Below are 14225 nucleotides of genomic sequence, written 5' to 3'. Positions count from 1 at the left end.
TTAGCAACTCTGTGGTTCCCAGGAGCCCAACCCAGAGATTGGGAAGCAGTGAATTAAAAAAGCTCTGTTAACCCTTCTTGGTCTCACATTCTAATTCCTATTGATCTAAGAGGAATTAGCAACAATTGAGGAAAAGCAAACAAACTGGAAATCTGAAAACAGGGAATTGAGACTAACCACTCGAGCTGATAATTATGTATGAGTTCTTTCCCTTTGACTGGTGGCCAGAAACCAGAGACAATAGAATTGATGAGCCAGGATGTCCTGCTGGTGCTGGCTGCATATTGAAAGGAAATAATCCAGATAATTGTTTAATTGGATGCTATTTAAAAAGAGAAGTTGAAACTCCCAAGAATCGTGATCCAGAGTAAACATCTTTTCAACTATACTGGTTAAATAAAAACCCAAGGGTGCTGCATTGAAGGTTAGCATCCCTGAGGTTCCATTTTCACTGCCATGAAAATATCCCTTTTAACTGTTTCCTGTCAGTCCTTGTCAGAGTCTCTGTGAGTTTTACTTTTCAATATTAAGTACTCCTGGATGATAATTTTCCAACATTATACTTATAATAAAAATGGAAAATAAGTGAAATCTTAGCTACAGACCTAGTAACAAGAGTGTAAAATCAAGTGCTTCCTATGAGAGACAATACGTACAATGGTTGTGACACATATTGTCATGAGCCAGCCTAGGTTTGAATCATCTTATATCTTATATAATGTATAAAGTCTTTAACTCAAGTCCAGTTATTTGAACTTTCTGTGACTCAGTCTCTGCACTTGTAAATTGGAGGTAGTGACAGTAGGCTTGTAGTAAGGATTATACTATTTTGTGTAAAGCTCTTATACCAGACCCTGACACATTACAAGTGGCATATGACTGTAACAGTAATTTGTAATTGAGTCATGGCTCTTTTAAACTGGTGTTTTAACTGAATTATCATAGCATGGTAAAATCTATCAATTTTACAAGATGTGGATCAGAAAAACAAACCACAAGCAATACATTTGCTTCCATACCTATATCTAGATAAGGCATTGAATATAATTTTGGAGGTGGAATGACCAATTAATGTATTTTGGTCCCCCTTTTCCTTTTCTTTTTTCCATTCTTTTGACTTTATTTTTACAGCTCTTTCTCTGAGCTATATGCATTCATATTTAATGATTGCCATTTTTATTCTTTTTGTAGTATTAAATATTAAATATAGGGCAGAATACCTCCTTTAATTTCCCTTTAGAGTAATAAAATATTACCAGTAACTTTTTCTTAAGATCTGTAGCAATACTCTTTGTCAAAACAGAAGCACTTAATAAAGCCAGGAAAACACCTATGAAAAGGTCTTAGGAAGAGTATTATTATATATTGGATAAATGAAATGTATCAAATAAAGCAAACATCTAAGACATGAATTGGTGCAGATTTGACCTCAGGAAGCTCTTATACAACAGGCTTTATGATAAATTCTAATTACCAAAGAGTTTTAATGATTAATTTTAATGACTTTATTCACAATGAGATTGTTAGCATGAATAAGAATAACTCCTTTGAACAGATTTGTGGTTGCCAAGGGGGAGGGGGTAAGGGAGGGATGAATTGGGAGTTTGAGATTAGCAGATGCAAACAGTTATATATAGAATGGATAAACAACAAGGTCCTACTGAATAGCCCAAGGAACTATACTCAATACTCTGTGATAAACCATAATGGAAAAGGATATGAAAAAGAATGTATATATATGTATAACTAAATCACTTTGCTGTACAGCAGAAATTAACACAACATTGTAAATCAACTATTCTTCAATAAAATAGATTTTAAAAAAAGAATAACTCCTTTATAAATCTTGTAGTAGATGAGGTTTGTGATTGCTCAGCAAACACTTATTCCAAAATCTCAGATTTTGTCACCTAAAAATATTCCTCTGCATTAGTATTTAATTTTACAGTATCAGTTTACATATCTAGACCAACAAAGTAACATTAGAGTATGAATTCCAATGTAATCATTTGTCTTCACAAAAAGAAGTTTCCAGGTAGCTCTTGGGGAAAATGCAGGGATGATATTAAAAATACTAACCTGTCAGGACTTCCCTGGCGTCCCGGTGGTTAAGACTTTGCCTTCCAACACAGGGGGCATGGGTTCATTTTCCCCTGGTTGGGGAACTAAGATTCCATATGCCTCGGGGCCAAAAAGCCAAAACATAAAAAAAAAACAGAAGCAATATTGTAACAAATTCAATAAAGAATTTAAAAATGATCCACATCAAAAAAATACTAACCTGTCAACCACAGGCTTGAAACAATAGGATGGATGCTGGCCATAGAGTTGGAGTGAGGTGCTAGAGTACCCATGTTTCGCCAAGACTTCACCCTGTAGTGCTAGATAACAGGAAGGTGTGGGGCCTTGTGAAGGAAGCTGGGGAGGAAAAGAAGGGGGAGCGTGAGAGAATTGGGATCCCAACCATTTACCAACCTGTACGGTCATACAGTACATCCTGAAGAATTATATATATTCATAGCATCCTTGTGAAACACACATATGAAAAGCCACGAGTGATGAGGAAATACCCTTATTACCAAAAGGAGATTCAAAGAATAGTCAATATTTATCTGTTCTTCATGGAAGTTGTTATATTCCTTGTTGACAAAAGAAATTGTGGTAATTGCATTCAAATTTCCTTGAAGTTTATCAAACTCAAAAAGACAAAAACAAATGAATCAACTTAACCTGGAGAAAATTTTGTTTAAAATTCCAATATTCTTATGTTTGACTATATAATATTTGCAATTTCTTTCTATTGTATTTTAATAATTATTTTGGATTTCTCCCATGCTCATTTAATCCATTTAAATTTCTGGAAATGCTCAAAGATATTCTAAACAGTAGCAAAGATAATTTTTAATTTATGTTTTGGAGATCATGAGTCAAATTCTTTTGAGAGTCTGCAATTTTAATAAAATAAGTAAATTTTTAACAAAATTTTATTTTCCAAAATTAAAAAAATGTATCTTTTCTATTCATGGGGGAAAAATCTAAAGAGGAGCTCATTATACTTATTTTATCAGAGTATAACTTGTTCCAAATAAAAAGTTGTGAAAAGGAAAGCCAAAATTTCAGTTTAGAAATTTGTATTCTGTTCAATTGTTAAGAGAATTCCAGGATGGTTCATATTATTCCATTTTTCTTTTCTCTTATTTATTTATTCCTTTACATTAAAATTATTTTCAAAATATTTGTTGTTCTTTATTTTCCTTTTTATAATTTAAAACAATCTCTATATACAAATATAGCTCTGAAAGCAGAGGCTTTACAGCATTATGGACAATTCTTTGGCAGATTGAATTTTCACTGCCTGGATTTCCGATTTACTTTGAATGTCAATATTAAAGACTAATTTAAATACTTTTTGATTTCTATAAAAAGCTTAATTGATAATTGTTACAATTTCAACAAACATTCTTTGAACTCCATCTGCATATAATTATGTAAGATTTTACGGGGGCTACAAAAATAAGTAAGAGAAAAATCTCAGGCCCCTAGTATCTTATAACGACGGATGGAGGATTAGACATGGTGTGACCTGGACAGGTCACTAGGCCACAGGATATCTATGATATGAGTACCATGAGGAGAAGAGGCTACGTGGTTCTCACGTAGAGGTGGTTCCTCTACAGAGCTCATCAGGCTAGGGAATAATGAAGGGACCAGTCTATCTTCCCTCTCTTTTGTAGGATAACCATGGAATCCAAAAACTTCCTTACCCATCTGCCTTATGTTCCTATATATGTTTGTTCACCACCCTCAGTAAAACAATGTACGTGTAATGAGAGTTACAACCAATGCTCTCTTTGGGACATATATTGCACTAACCAAGATTATTTGTAATATTTTATTGTTAACTATTTGTTCTATAACCATTACCTTATTGCCCTTTAGGGAAAATCTTGGAAGAGATGCTGTCATACCTTTTTCTAATTGCTTTTGAAAGAAAGCTTTTAATTTGCTTCTTTTTTCATCTTCCTTTGGTGACTATGCCTTAGGATAGGTACTTGGCAAGGGGTAGACTTTTAATACAGCAGATCACATGCACTCTGCACTGTTTATATTATTATGTCTAATGTTCTTTACTGCGTGTCTTGTTCCTTGCAGGACGGTTCTTTTCACTCTGACATCTGTGGTTGTACTTGTCATTACAACTGACTGGATCAGCTGGGACAAGCTGAATCGGGGATTTTTGCCCAGTGATGAAGTTTCCAGAGCCTTCCTGGCTTCTTTTATCTTGGTCTTTGACCTCCTTATTGTAATGCAGGTAAGTGGCTTTGTATTTTCCTCCTCTCACTGATGCCACTCCATGCTTTGTTCTCAGTAAACAAACACTATACAGTGAAAGGCTCTATAAAGCTAGAGAAATGCATAGTTTACAGTTGCTGTAAATGGAGCCTTCTCTGATCATATTTTCAGCAATTTTACTGAGAGGGTAAACCAACTGGGCTTTTATGAGAAGGGCACCAAAAAGTCATTGTATGACCATTGAAAGGTGGCCCCTGGAAACCATACAGAATGGTTGTGGTATTTTTGCCAAAGCTTCAGGGAAAAAAACAAAACAAAACAAAACAAAAAAAAGCCTGTCATTTAGTAAATGGAAAGCTGCAGAGATGAGGATGATATAAGCCAACAAGGCAGGGATAAGCAATTGCCAAAGCAACTTAGGGTTTTAGAGCAGTTGAAATGGAATAATATAAAAATGTTTTTTCTGGTTATGGAAATTATCACTTTCTTTCAGTATTCACCAGAGATCATTCCATTTTCATGTAAACAATATTTCTGCTCTGCTTAGCAACAGATTCTTTGTACAATGGCATCGTGCTCACCAGTGCTACTCGTGTAATCTTCTGGTGTGAATGCTTTGGGGTCTTAGGGGTGTTCCTTTGAATCGAGAGGAAAGAGACATTAACTATTACTTGGCACTTTATCTTGTTCATTAAATGCCCATCCATTTGCTAGACATTTTCTTATTGTTTTCATAAGGCAATTTTGTGTTTTCCTCTCCAGAGGTATTGTAAGTGACCAGAACAAAGGCTCCATTGCTGAAGGGAAAGTTAACTTCATTGTGTTCTGAATTTATGTGAGATTTCACAGGATAGCAGATTGGTTTTCTCATTGCTACAGGCAAAGGGAGGCCTTTATAAGAGATTAAGTGTTTTAGTGTTAGTGTTTTGAAAGAGAATAACAATCTGGCGTGTTTTTGTTTTGGTTTGGTTTTTGGGTTTTTTGGTATATAACATAGCCGAGGTGTGAGGCTCAAGATGGTTCCTAGAGTATATTATTATTTTAATAGATGATGATTTAAAATACATTATTGTTTTTAAAAATTAAATGAAGTTGAATTCTTTGTCTCATCTAAAAATTGATGTATTTCTTTTTTTATTTCCCATGGGATAGTTTAGCATAGTGAAGAAAGCCCTGGACTTTGAGTAAGGAAGCATTGGCAAGGTTCCATATCTGTCTCTCACTTGCTATAGGACCTCCTCTGGATATTTATAAAATTGAATTTATAGCACTTATGCAATAATGCCGTGTATTACTTTTTAAAGGCTATTTTATCTTTTTTCATCTAATACTCCTCCTAACATACTATTATATGTAAAATATCTGCTTTGGCCAAGTGGCCTACTGGTACCTCTTTGAACCCATCTCAAAGTCAAAGGTATTAGTAGCCAAGTAGACCGTTATCTTTTAATTTGTTTAAATTTGTATATGTGACAGCAGAAATTTCCTGATTTCCTACTACCATCCACCGTCTTTCACCCTCTTTATATAGTTTTAATTATTCTTGCAATAGGTTCACTAAAATCAGGGACTTGAAGTGGGAAAATGTAACATTAAAATTTGCAGATATTATGGACTCACTCAAAAAGTACTTCGTGAAGAGAGATGGAAGGAAGGATAGTCAGGATTTACGCAGGCAGAGTCAGCAGGATTTGGAAGGGAAAGGGATTCTAGATGAAGGAAATGGTGTGAAAATGTGGAGTCAGTAAAGTCCTGAAGTGTTTACAGAGTGGCCAGAGCACCAATTGACTGAAGATGGAGGGCCCCTGCTGAGGAATATATCAGTTTGGACCACTTTGGCTACAAGTAACAATAACACTGCCAAGCCAGCTTGATCAAAGAGGGAAATGTATTACTGCATTATAAGGATGCCCTGCAGAATTAAAGTGGAGGGATGCAGTAGCATTTTAGGGACACATGAAAGCAGAGACTAAAGTGTAACAGGGAACCCAGTCTTAGCTCTTATTCTCCATCTCTCATCTTTCTTTCTTTCACTTCTGCTTTCTTTTTCTCTCTCTTCCTGTAAAGCAGCTTTTTCAGTTTTCCAGTTCACGTAGAAGAAGATGGCCACAGCCAACACCTCAGAGGGAGACTACTCTTGGCTGTCGGGTCTAATTCTGGATTCCAGGGAAGGAATAGCAGGGACTGGATTGTCCTGTATCCATCTGTGAACTGACTAGGGGTGAAGCAGTCCCAGAGAAAAAGGGGGAGAGGTTGGGCCTCACAAACCAAATTAATACAAGGAGGAGTTGAAAATGGGGCCCCCAAAGTAGGTCTGTTAACTCCTTTTCTCTCTCCCCCAACACCTGGTCAGCCAGCCAGGCCTATCGATTCATCGTTTGTTATGTCTCTTGTAGCCATACCTTTCCTGCTCATTTCTCTGCCACATGCCAGTCCTGGCTCTCCTCTATACTATTGTAAAATAATTTCCAGTGAAACCTTCTGCCTCCAGATGTCCCCTTGTCCCACACGCCCTACACAGCTCACCTTCCTAAGCTTCCAAGCTGAAATGCCATGTTGTATATGTCACTTTTCAACCAAAAATATTATCAGTGACTCCCATTGTCCGAGAATGAAGTCCAGACTCCAGGAGCTCTCTCTCAGGGCTCTCTGTGGTCTGCCCTTGGCTGTGTTTTCTCCCATATCTTCTGTGCTCTGGCTCTACCCAGCCCTGAGGGCTGTTGCTTGGCCCCAACCACAGCATGCTTATTCCAGGGTGTCTGTGAGCCTCTGTTTCCTCCTCAGGTTGTGTCTCTCTCCTGCTTTGCTCATTTAGACTTTACTATTGAAGGCCATTCCAATGCCCTCAGTAAAGCCAGGGGATGAATTCCTCCTTGCAAGTCCTGCAGCACATTTTACCTGAACTGCAGATCAGCATTTCACCTTTTCCTGCTCTATAGAGCAGAAACTATAGCTTATAATGATATATCCCTGGAGCCTCTCTAGCACAGAGCCTTACATGGGCGGCAATAGGCCCAGAGTAATAACTGCTTGATGAGGATAAAGAAGTGGCATTTCAGCACTGTCTCATGCAAACTCTGTCCCCCTCTGGGAGCATCATGTTGAAGTACAAGGAACTAGTGCATGTGGTGAGAGAGTGAATTTAAGGAAACAGCCCCAGAAGCCATATATAGTCAAGCTTTTTAAAAATATCTAATACAAATGTCCTAAAAAGTCCATAACCAACTAAACTCTGATCTAATCCACTTTATATTCACATATTTTAGACAAAAGAGCAATAGAAAAGTAGCAAAATTGGTGGAAATGGAGGCAGTAGTTTTACTGAAAGGTTTTCCCTCATTAGAATTAAGTGATTTAAAAGCAATAGACCCTAGGCTTTTCTAATGGTAGGAAAATTCAACTTATATGATTGAAAGAGATTTTAATGTTTGGTTAAAAAAAAAAAAAGAAAAGAAACCATTAGAATATGATACTACTGCTGTAAAGATTTTATTTTAACAAAATTAGAAGGCCAATTCTGAATACCTTTAGAGAAAGTGCAATTATTTATTTTTATGAATATTTTAAATAGAATTTTTGTACGTTTATTGTGAAAACTATTTGTTGTATCACATATTTCTGTAGTTTTAGGAAATTCACTAGAACTAAGGCATAAACAGATGCCAGCAAAGTATAACATGACTCATATAAATCACACATTACTACAGAACATAAGAAGTAAATTGTAAACAACACTTCCCTCTGAGGAAATCTTATCTCAAATTCATTTAATATTTATAATTATGTCACTTAACTTTTATATACTCCTTTAATTCCTTGCATAAGTTTTAATTTGCAGTTCTATCCCACCTACTCATCTTTTCTGCTAGATTGAAGAAAAGATATACCTAAGACATATAAGAATTAAAAATACAACATGTTATAGAGTAAGCAAAGAACAAAAATGTGTCTTAGGAGTTCACCAAAAAAAAAGAGAGAGAGAGAGCAGTGTAGACGTGTAGCCAGAGTAGTAAGGGAAAGCTTCAGAGAAGAGATTAGATTAGAAGGACAGGCAGCTAGAATTTGAAAAGGCAGAGCAATGAACAAGAAAAATTTTCTAGCTGGGAGTAGTATCATAATCATCAAGGTAAGAATCAGTTTTGTTCCATTAAGTTCAGAAAATGTTCACAGATTCATTTCTAGTGTGCACTGCACCCGGTGCTGGAGACGGGGGGCAGGGGGAAGGGAGATCAAAGATCAGTGACACACCGCACAGGAGTTTGTAGCTGCAGAGAGGAATTCACAGTTTAATAGAATAAATAGGAGTAGAAAAGTAGAGGCATTTGAGAAAGACTATCTTTATTTAGATGAATGGTTCAGGTAGAGAGTAAAAATTCCTACCTTGCACTTTTAAATTCAACGAACCCACCCTGCCAGGATCTATTTGCTGATACGAAGGCTTTAGAAGAAGGAAGTTTATCTTCATAAGCTAAAGAGCATTCTGGGCTTTTTACTAGACAAGAAGAGAGAGAGTGAGAGAGGGAAGAGAGAGGAGGAGATGGAGGAGGAGGAGGAGGAGAGGTGAGAAGCCAGAAAGATGGATACAGGCAGGAACGAGTGCAGGAGCCAGTGTGTGTGGGGGAGGTGGCAGGATTAGGCAGTGGTGATGACCACGGAGGCTGATGAAGTTATATCTCTGGTCAAGTTTCTCATAAATGCTTTACATAACTGAACTCTGGCAGATTGGTGTAAGGAGATTAAAAAACTCTTCAGTTTCACAACTGGACCAGTGTAGCCTAGCATCAAGAGAACATCTGCTGAACAAAGTGTCCTGCAGGTGGACACAGTTGTGAGCTAAATTGCTAGAGTTTATAGCTAACTATGGGAAGGTTTTGCACATATATATATTCCTTGAACCTTTCTTTTCTTTAACAGCCTCTCCCCTAGAAAGCTTCTCACATCATCTTGTGTGTGTGTGTGTGTATCTTAGATTTATGTATATTATGTATATAAATAGATACATAATATAGATAAAATACACATCATATATGTAATAGCTTTATGTGCTTCAAGGTGATGAGAGAAATCTTTTAGAAGAGAGGCTTTTAAAAAGAAGAAAAAAGATTCAAGGATCATATTTTGGTGAATATATGTGTGAAAACACTGTTGATACATCTTTTCAATACTTCTCTTTCTTGTAATTTATCTATATACCTGCCTATTATCTTTGTACCTACATACCTACCTTCCCCCTGTAACATGTGAGCTCGAGGAGAGGAAATGTATTTTTTCATTCCCACAGCTAACTGATGTTCAGTACATTGCAGCTTTACCATAAATATTTTGCTGAATGAAAGAATAAAGGAATGAACATAACATTATTTCAGGAAAGCCAAAGAACATGAAATTTTTCAAGAAGTAAAGTGTTTACCAACAGCAAGAGAATGAACCATCAATACTATTAGATTAGGTCATATCCACTGAAGTATGATCCCACAGTAATTAAATATCCAAATAAAAATTTGAATAAAATGCTCAGTTAAGTGTTAAAAAGGACTCTTTGGACTAGTTGGAAAGCACGTAGAGAGAAGTGATATTTCCTGAAAAGTCCTGAAAATATTTCAGTGCATTAATTCTTAATGCACTGAAAAAATAAATATGAAAATTACATTCAACAAACATCTCACTGTGTAACATCTAAAAATCTAATTTTTTTTTTTCTGTTTTGTGCATCATTCTTAGAAGCAGATTGACTAGTTTAAAAAAAAATAGACATTATGCCTCTTGGTAGACTTTAAAACTCTGTTGACCTGACTTTAGTAGGGCACTTCTTTTTTTTTTTTTTTTTAAATGATACCAACTATCATTTTACCATATTCATTTTTTTTTTTTTAAGGAATTCCTTTATTTTTATTATTTATTTATTTTTAGCTGTGTTGCGTCTTCGTTTCTGTGCAAGGGCTTTCTCTAGTTGCGGCAAGCCGGGAACACTCTTCATCGCGGCGCGCGGGCCTCTCACTATCGCGGCCTCTCTTGTTGTGGAGCACAGGCTCCAGACGCGCAGGCTCAGTAGTTGTGGCTCACGGGCCCAGTTGCTCCGCGGCATGTAGGATCTTCCCAGACCAGGGCTCGAACCCGTGTCCCCTGCATTGGCAGGCAGACTCTCAACCACTGCGCCACCAGGGAAGCCCTGGGCACTTCTTTTGAGGTCATAATTTTTGAAAGTGGAATCAGTTCCTTTAGAACGTAGGGCAGAGCAACAAGTGTGAAACTATTTTAATTAAAGAGCCATAGTGTTTGACCAGTGGTCATATATTTTTAGGATAAGTTATTTCAACTGTTTTGCTTACAGGTTACTTAGAAAGGGTTGTTTAAATGTCTGTCCACCAGTTTTAACATGTTCTTCAGCTTTGGGCATACTTTATATAGCTTTCTTCAAAGTATTTAAAGTTCCTCTTCACATTTATTTTGCATCTTTATTTTTCTTATGCAAGGTCTACACTCCTATTTGAAAATACAGTAATGGTAATTTCTGTTATGGGTCCCACATGATGACATGGAATAAGGGTTAATCCTTTAAATAGTTCCTAGATTAACCATAAATGCCTGTTCTCTTCATGATATGTGTCTAAGAGGTTGAATTGCAACTTTATTTACTGTCACCGTTTTGTGCTTCTGACATCACTGTTAGTCCAGTGGGTAGACAGACTGTTATATATTTATATATATACACATATAAATCAATATATTTATTAGTGGTCCCAGAAACTGGTCTCCACATAGCAGACAGACTTACCACGATAAGTCATGTTCATGCAGCCTGACGGAGGCCAGCCAAGTGGGCAGGAGATGCCAGAGAACAGACCTTGGCAGGTGACCCAAGGTATCAGGAACATTTGGCAGAAGGTAATAGGTGAGCTGGAAGCATTGGGGTTATCAGGCAAAATAAAATTTAGCATCCAATCATGGGTACTGGTGTGACAAATACACTCACTCAAAAATGAAACTAATAGTCTGCTTAGCATATGAAATAGATCACAATTTTGAAACAGGCAGTAAGTTCTATGAGGGATTATTGTGAGCAGGAAAGATCACGCAAGTCTTTATGGATAATGTGGGGAGAATGTAGCTTGAAGGAATTATAAGATTTGGTTAAGCGAGCAGAAAATAGAGACATTCAAATTTTAGCCCCATTTAAATGCTTCAAACCCTGAATTGCACATGAGCAGTAATTTTTTCAAAGCCATGCTGAGGCAGCAAAATAGATCTCCCATAAATTAGTATTTTTGCAGTGGATGCATTGTTTCCAGGTGCTGTGGAATGATCAGTGCTTGATCGTCATCCTGAAAGAGTTTTCCAGCCCTGGCCTCCAGCCCATCTTTGTGTGTGTGTATCACGGTTCTCCCTGGATGTCTTGTGTAATGTTGCCACTTGTCATTGCATCAACAGTACATGACAAAAAAAAGTGCAATATTGAAGACTGACACGGTCGGTCATTTCATCAGGCCCTCAGCTTCACTGGGGCAGGTTTCAAACAGAGTATTATACTTCAGGTCAGAGCTTTATAGGTTTGTTGGAGGAGGTAATGAAGAGGACGTGGCCCCACCAGTTGACCCACAAGCAGGACCTGATACTTGAAGGCTTCTCTCTGCTCCCCTTTGTTTGGTATACCTACTGTCCACACTCTTCCCATAGCGAGAGCTGTTTTCAAGGGTGCAGCCTTGAGAGATCAAAATCTAGTGGAGACCATCTGACAGGTAGTTTCTAAGTCAAAGGTCCATTAACTCTGGATTTGAACATGCAAGAAATACTGTGCAGCAAGTGGCTCAAACTCCAGTCTAGTCTAGTTAGACTAGAGATTGGGTCTAATACTAGGAGACCATAGTGAGAACCTTTCATAGTGGAAATGAGGAACAAGCTATGAAGAGGGGCAGAATGTGCAATGGAAACATAACTGGGCTAAAAAGAAAACAGGGATGGAGGGAGAAAAGGAAGCAGGGAAGCAGAAAGAAACGTAAAAGGCTAGCATTCACTGAGCACTTACTATGACCTGGATGCCTAGACACACTATATCTTATTTAATCTTCTCAAACCCCCCTACAGGATTCATATTGTTATTATCTATAATTTTACAAATGAAGATAGGAATCGCCCAAGGTACACAGATAGAGTCTGGCTTCAGCAGAATGGGGATTAAAACACAGAACTGTATGACCCCAAAGCCCATACATTTTTCAGACCTTGTAGTATTGTGCATATCAAATTAAGTAATATACACAAGTAATGTCCAAAGCAAAGCACTTGGCATGTGGCAGGAAGCTTGGTGAATGAAGGGAACACTCCTGCAATAGACTAGAGCCAGGACTCTATTTCTTTTCTCTTTTTTAAAAAAAATTTTTATTGGAGTATAATTGCTTTACAATGTTGTGTTAGTTTTTACTGTACAGCAAAGTGAATCAGCTATATGTATATAGATATCCCCTTTTTTGGATTTCCTTCCCATTTAGGTCACCACAGAGGATTGAGTAGAGTTCCCTGTACTATACAGTAGGTTCGCATTAGTCATCTGTTTTATATATAGTATCAATAGTGTATATATGTCAATCCCAATTTCCCAATTCATCCCACCCCCCCCTTTCCCCCTTGGTATCCATATGTTTTTCTCTACACCTGTGTCTCTATTTCTGCTTTGTAAATAAGATCATCTATACCAATTTTTTCAGATCCACATATATGCGTTAATATACGATATTTGTTTTTCTCTTTCTGTCTTACTTCACTCTGTCTGACAGTCTCTAGGTCCATCCACGTCTCTACAAATGACCCAATTTCGTTCCTTTTTATGGCTGAGTAATATTCCATGGTATATATGTGCCACATCCTCTTTATCCATTCCTCTATTGATGGACATTTAGGTTGCTTCCATGTCCTGGCTATTGTAAATAGTTCTGCAGTGAACATTGGGGTGCATGTGTCTTTTTGAATTATGGTTTTCTCTGGGTATATGACCAATAGTGGGATTGCTGGGTCATATGGTAGTTCTATTTTTAGTTTTTTAAGGAATCTCCATACTGTTCTCCATAGTGGCTGTATCAATTTACATTCCCACCAACAATGCATGAGGATTCCCTTTACTCCACACCCTCTCCAGCATGTATCATTTGTAGATTTTGTGGTGATGGCCATTCTGACCGGTGTGAGGTGATATCTCATTGTAGTTTTGATTTGCCTTTCTCTAATGATTAGTGATGTTAAGCATCTTTTCATGTGTTTGTTGGCAATCTGTATATCTTCTTTGGAGAAATGTCTATTTAGGTCTTCAGCCTATTTTTTGATTGGGTTGTTTTTGTTGTTGTTGTTATTGAGCTGCATGACCTGTTTGTGTATTTTGGAGATTAATCCTTTGTCAGTTGCTTCATTTGCAACTATTTTCTCTCATCCTGAGGTTTGTCTTTTCGTCTTGCTTATGGTTTCCTTTGCTCTATTCCTTAGAGTGTGATCTTGGTTAAGTCACTTCATGTCTAGGAATCCATTTTCTCATCTCTGGCATGACAGTTTTTTCCTGACCCATGTTATTTTTATGATAGTCTTAAAAAGGCCCTTGAAGTGAGATATTTTTGCATATTGAAATTACATAATCTGGATAGAAGAAAATAATTTGGTTGGAAAAAAGTTTCAAAGTTATGCTTTGCATTACAATTAATCATTCAGGCTTCTTTTGACCTTAGCTAAAGAAAACTATAATAATGTGATGGTATATAAAGAAGTTGGAGTCTCAGTGCATTGCAGCCATAATATGCTAAAAGAGATGTATGCTAAGGGGATGATTCAAATCCTTACCTGATCATAAAAATCACCAAAATTCTTACAAAAAATGTGAATTTTCTGGCTATAGGAAGATTGCCAGAAGTTTCTGGCTTCGTATGTGTGCAGTGGTGCCAGGGAATTAGGCA

At 37.1% G+C, this 14225-nt stretch overlaps 1 protein-coding gene across 2 annotated transcripts in view; it reads left to right on the top strand.

The window, feature by feature from the left end:
- TMEM117 (transmembrane protein 117) overlaps positions 1 to 14225 on the top strand; it is a 534621-nt gene that overhangs the window by 418115 nt on the left and 102281 nt on the right. For both annotated transcript variants that reach the window (XM_061205138.1, XM_061205139.1), the window contains one exon: positions 4153 to 4312. In XM_061205138.1, the coding sequence (XP_061061121.1) occupies positions 4153 to 4312 (160 nt within the window). The remainder of the gene's footprint in view (positions 1 to 4152; positions 4313 to 14225) is intronic.

Source organism: Eubalaena glacialis, chromosome 11, assembly GCF_028564815.1.
Source record: "Eubalaena glacialis isolate mEubGla1 chromosome 11, mEubGla1.1.hap2.+ XY, whole genome shotgun sequence".
Lineage (NCBI taxonomy): Eukaryota > Metazoa > Chordata > Mammalia > Artiodactyla > Balaenidae > Eubalaena > Eubalaena glacialis.
The sequence above is the reverse complement of the archived record's forward strand: the minus strand, read 5'-3'. Positions and strand labels throughout refer to the sequence as shown.